This window comes from Nestor notabilis, unplaced genomic scaffold (assembly GCF_000696875.1).
Source record: "Nestor notabilis isolate BGI_N333 unplaced genomic scaffold, ASM69687v1 scaffold5681, whole genome shotgun sequence".
NCBI classification, from domain to species: Eukaryota; Metazoa; Chordata; class Aves; order Psittaciformes; family Psittacidae; genus Nestor; species Nestor notabilis.
Window position 1 is genome coordinate 2,682 of NW_009915977.1, and position 5,255 is coordinate 7,936.

At 48.1% G+C, this 5,255-nt stretch overlaps 1 protein-coding gene across 1 annotated transcript in view; it reads right to left on the reverse strand.

Moving 5' to 3' along the window:
- Nucleotides 1-3,920: 3,920 nt before the first annotated feature.
- Nucleotides 3,921-5,255, reverse strand: part of PNP (purine nucleoside phosphorylase) — a 14,074-nt gene continuing 12,739 nt past the window's right edge. The window contains exon 6 of the mRNA XM_010024383.1: nt 3,921-4,138. Within this exon, the coding sequence (XP_010022685.1) occupies nt 3,921-4,138 (218 nt within the window). The remainder of the gene's footprint in view (nt 4,139-5,255) is intronic.

The window sequence follows — 5,255 nt, forward strand, 5'->3', positions numbered from 1 at the left end:
TCACCCTTTTATATGAAACACTGAGAAAGGCATCACTAGAACATCTCCATCTTCTACAGGGGGTGGAAGCAGCAGGACCCCATGACCTGAGAAATTTTCTGTGGGTTGATGAGAAAGGAAAAGGAACCATGGCTGTGAGACAGAGAAGGTGGAGCTGTGCCAACTCTGCCCACACTCAACAGGGCTTCTGTGGGTCCCCCCTGCCATGGGTATGGCAGCAAGAGAATGCCTACATCAGTGGCACTCACTAACCAGGCAGCACCTAAGCTTATTGGCACCCATATTACCAGGATCAGTCATGCAATTTGGGGTTCTTTTTGCATTTCCCAGGTTTTTCAGCTTTTTATGCATCTTCCAGCTTACTGCTATGACCACAACTTGAATTTCAGCAGTAGATAAATGGCACAGATACAGGAATGAAAGAAAGATGAGGCTGTCTTGAAATCTACTAATTTCAGCCATGGATGCTGCCAGAAAGCATCAAGAGCACTAAATAAAAGGCATAGGAACAAAGAAACCATGTCCTGCCTCCAGCACAGATGACCTGCTGCACCACCACAGTCCATTGCACCTTTCAGCTGCTGAAGTATTAGTTGTAATCCTTTGGCCCTCCAGGGTTTTTTTCCAAGAGTTCCTCAGCTTAGTGGGATCAGTAATAAATACGTGTGCAGAGCACTAGGGAAATGCTGGTCCTGCTGATGCTGAGCTTTGAGCACTGGTCCCCTCTGGGCTGCCCTTCAGCATGGGGGGTTGGATACAGGGGTATAGCCAAGGAACTCCTTCCTTCCTAACCCCTGGTATTGGCACAGCAAACAAAAACAGTTTCAGGAACACAGCAGGTTTTATTTCCTCCCAGTTTCTCCCTCCCTGCCTGGCATCACTGTATGTCAGCATTTTGAAAGACATTAGCAGTAAAAAACACTTAAGAGTTGGATTAAGAGCATCTCCAAAGCCAGATGACCTCTCTTTCCCCCTAAAGCATGGCAAGACCCCTTCCAAAGTACCTAGGGTATCTTACCTTTCATTTACAGGGATAAAATCAGGATGTTCATGCAGAGTTTGAGCTGTACAAGTTGACTTTGCACAGCAGAAAGAAGAGCCCTCAAGTGTTTAAGAGCCGAAATGCTATTTATAAAATACTTCTTTTAAATCAGACCCAATTTGCCATGTATTTCATCACAGGACAATGTTCAGGCCAAGTTTTCAGCTGTTATTAAGTTGTATTTGGGTACAAGTGCATGGTATGGGTTTCACACTCTGCCTCTGGCACAGCTGGAGCAGACCCAGCAGACCCAAAGCATGTGCTGAGCTCCTCATCAGCTCAAGAGTAGGTGTTTTGTATGCTTCCCTTCACATTGCAGTCCAGCCTGACTGGATAATGAATGGAGACTGCTTAAATCCCAGCCTCAGCTACTCTGCCTGCTCTCTAGCTTTGCAGCTGCCCTCCACTCACACTTGAGAGACTCTGTATTTACCAAGTATTAAATGAATGTGAAGCACCATCTTCTAGGAAGGGGAAATTATTTGCTCTCTCTCTACATTGTAATAAGCCCATACTGGGAACAAGTCTGAAAAGGGAGCAGGTAGAAGTGGTTCCTTCTTGCTCTGCATATCTGCCACTTTTCATAGTTCACTGCTTTCACAGCTGCTGTTGAGGAGCACTTCAGTGCTGCTAGATCTGAAAAGCTTCATGGAAGAAAGAGCTGGACTTTCTTTCCCTTTGCATATTACCACCAAAGCGGTGGTCCCTGAGACTGTCTTGACAGTCAAACCCACCAAATGGAAAGACCTGCTGTCTCAGAGGGTTCCTCCAAGTGCCAGGAGCTGCCAACCAAGTGACTTGGCCAGTGAGTAGAGCACAGGCAATGAATACTCCCCCTTCACAAGTCGTCAAGACCAGTCTGGGCAGATTGTTGTCAGGTCTGAGCACAGGTAGCCCTGCCCTGAAGAGAAGGGAATAGGGTGGCCAACCCAAGGGTTCTCATGTACCTGAAGTGCTACCATTTAATGGAAAACACACATGGCACAAGTCTGTTCCTCCTGGAGGCAACATCTGCACTGTTAATACAACAGCTCACACTGGTAACTGCAGCATAAGCTTCAAGCAAATACCCATGTGGAAAAAAACTCACCAGGCCACAATGTCTTTTTGTGCCTGGAGCTGAAGAAACACCATGGAAGGCTGAAGGCTGTGATGGAGGGCAAGTATCAGTGGTAAACAACTGATCAGCTAAATTTAGGAAGGCAGATAGGAGCCTTCCATGACCAGTTAGGTGTCTTCAGTTCAGACCACTGTGCCAGCTGCAAACATTTAGCTATGACAGTGATGGGCTTTACAGAGAGCTCCAAGATAAATAAACGGAAAAAGGTTACCTAATAATTACAGTCACTGTTTTACAGCCAGGTGCATCCACACCTCAGCTTGACCTTTTGCAAACAATGAATAACACACTGTTCTGGTGCTATTCACCTTTCCTTGACAGACCATCACCACGCTGGTAAAAGGGATCATGGTGGCCTCTCCCGTTTGTCTTTTACTCACTGCTAGGCTCAATTTCTTCATGTAAGTGGAACAGAATAGTCAGAAAGATATCATACCTGTTCCAAAATTATTCCCCACTGTAATTTCACATCACTAAACCCCACAAAATATTGGTGTTCCAACACAAAGCTGGTGCTTCAGGGACTGCAGCAGGACAAAGCTAAGATGAAACACTGGATCAAACTGATCTCTGCCTTGAGACACCAAAAAGTAACTGGTATCCAGAGCAAGTGGCCCAAGCTGCTGATCTCCAAGGCATTCAGAAACTGAAAGAACAAAACCAGGCCAAGCTGAACCTGGATCCTGTTTCCAGTTTGGCCACTTTTACATGGTACATGGATAAGTCATGCCACTTTCACCTTCTTTAAATAGGGGTAACAAGGCTGGAAATGGAGCAGAGAGGTGTGAGGGGGTGCTGGCAGCAGGCTTATGACAGTCACGAAGGGCCAAGAAGAAAGTAAAGAGAGGGCTTTTGGGGGAGACCTTCTGGGATGGAAAGGGAACACCACCCCACACATGGGCATGCAGTGTTTTCCCAAACTGGAAAAATCATCTGCAATCACAGAATCATTGAATGCTTTGGTCTGGAAAGGACCTTGAGATCATCTAGTTCCAAACCCCTGCCAGGGGCAGGGATGCCTCACACTGGACCACATCTCCCAAGGCTCTGCCCAGCCTGGCCTCGAACACTGCCAGGATGGGGCACTTACCACTTCTTTGGGCAACCCATGCCAGGGTCTCACCACCCTCACAGTAAGGAACTTCTTCCTTATATCTAACCTGAACTTCCCTTGTTTAAGTTTAAACCCATTACCCCTTGTCCTGTCGCTGCAGTCCCTGATGGAAGAATCCCTCTCCGGCATCCTTCACCTGCTCTGCAGCATGGCTTGTACCCAGGTCCTCACCCAAAGCTCAGTCTTTTTGTAGTCTTCCACTGGCTCTACATCAGGCCCTACCAAAACATGCCCAGCAGGCACCAAGCCCTGTGACCAGCCCTCAACCTAGCCATGGCATAGGGGGAGCAAACACTCAGGGCAGGAGGATGCTGCACTGAGAGAGGCAGTACCATGGGGAAGAAACACTAAACAGCTCTGCAGCAGAATGATGGGGAGCTGGAGCTCACAGCACCAAGGGGCTCATTACTGACGTGGGTTTGGGAATCTGCCAGAGGTCCAACTCTGTTTAAGTCCCAGAAAGCCATTTTGGCCACCGGCTACTAACAAGGGGATTGCAGAGCAAACCTCTGCACCTGAGCAGTTAAAGCACAGGGACAAAGATCAACAGGTCTATTCAATATCAGACAACAGTCTCACCAACAGCTCTCCCCAGCATTTGCTAGTGTTCAGACATTAGGATACAGGTGACAAAAGGCTAGAGGTCACAGAGGGTTTGTGCTTTCCCCCAGTTTGCCAAGGAGGCGTGTGACCAGTTTCTGCAAGGCTTCAGCCCGGACCACCGAGATGCTCAGGACTTCCTCATGGTTGGCTTTCTCTTGGCTGTTGTAGCTCATCACCACTTTATTGGTGATGAGGGATATCCCAAGGACTCGGAGGCCGCAGTGCCTGGCTACAATTACTTCTGGGACAGTGCTCATGCCTATGGTAGGAGAGAAAAAGACCAAGATGAGTCAGGATTTCCACCAAACCAAGATCTCTCCAAGGCTGCACACCACAATCCTACCTACAGCACATGCCCTTGTCTCATATACCTCCAGCTCTCTAAGTCTGAGCTATGTAATACACCTGAAAACTGCAATAGCTGTAGCACTACAGTTAAAATCCTGCTCAGCTCAAGAAACCTCACACATTTAATTCCTGCACGCTACATCTCTCTCCCAAGACGTGAGAGACTGCTTGCAGCCTTGCTAAGAAAATTACTGATGTGCTGCGTCATTTGGCTCTTCCTCAGTTAGAAATGCCACCACAAATAAGTCTTTGTGGGAAGCTGAGCTCCCTTCCTCAATGAATCTGCAGATATTAATGACCAAGCTTCCATGAGCCAGGGGTCAAGCTGGAGGAATCATATGGATCTTGTGAGATACCCTCCCCACACCCAGTCCTGCATCCAGCTCTGGGGCAACAACACAAGAGGGACATGGAGCTGTTGGAGCAAGTCCACTGGAGGCCACAGAGATGCTCCAAGGCTGGAGCAGCTCTGCTCTGGAGACAGGCTGAGAGAGCTGGAGAAGGGAAGGCTCCTTAAGGGGAGACCTTAGAGTAGCTTCAGTTCCTAAAGGAGCTGCAAAAAGCCAGAGAGGGACTTCTGACAAGGGCCTGTAGGGACACGACAAGGGGAAATGGCTTTAACCTGACAGAGGGGAGATTGAGATGAGATTTTGGGCAGAAGTTCTTCCCTGTGAGGATGGTGAGGCACTGGCACAGGTTGCCCAGAGAAGCTGTGGCTGCCCCATCCCTGGCAGTGTTCAAGGCCAGCTTGTACAGGGCTTGGAGCAACCTGGTCTAGTGGAAGGTGTCCCTGCCCATGGCAGGGGGCTGGAATGGAATGAGCTTTAAGGTCCGTTCCAACCCAAACCATTCTAGAGTTCTATGATCTTCTTACCTACCATGTATGTGGTTGGAAAGATATCCCTAATTACCATCCCTGAACAATCAAGACTTACAGAGGGTTGCTGTATAGAGAAGGGACACAGTGCAAATATTTAATACCAGCATCCGAAAAAAAAGTAGAATATGACTATTTCAGATTGGCCCCA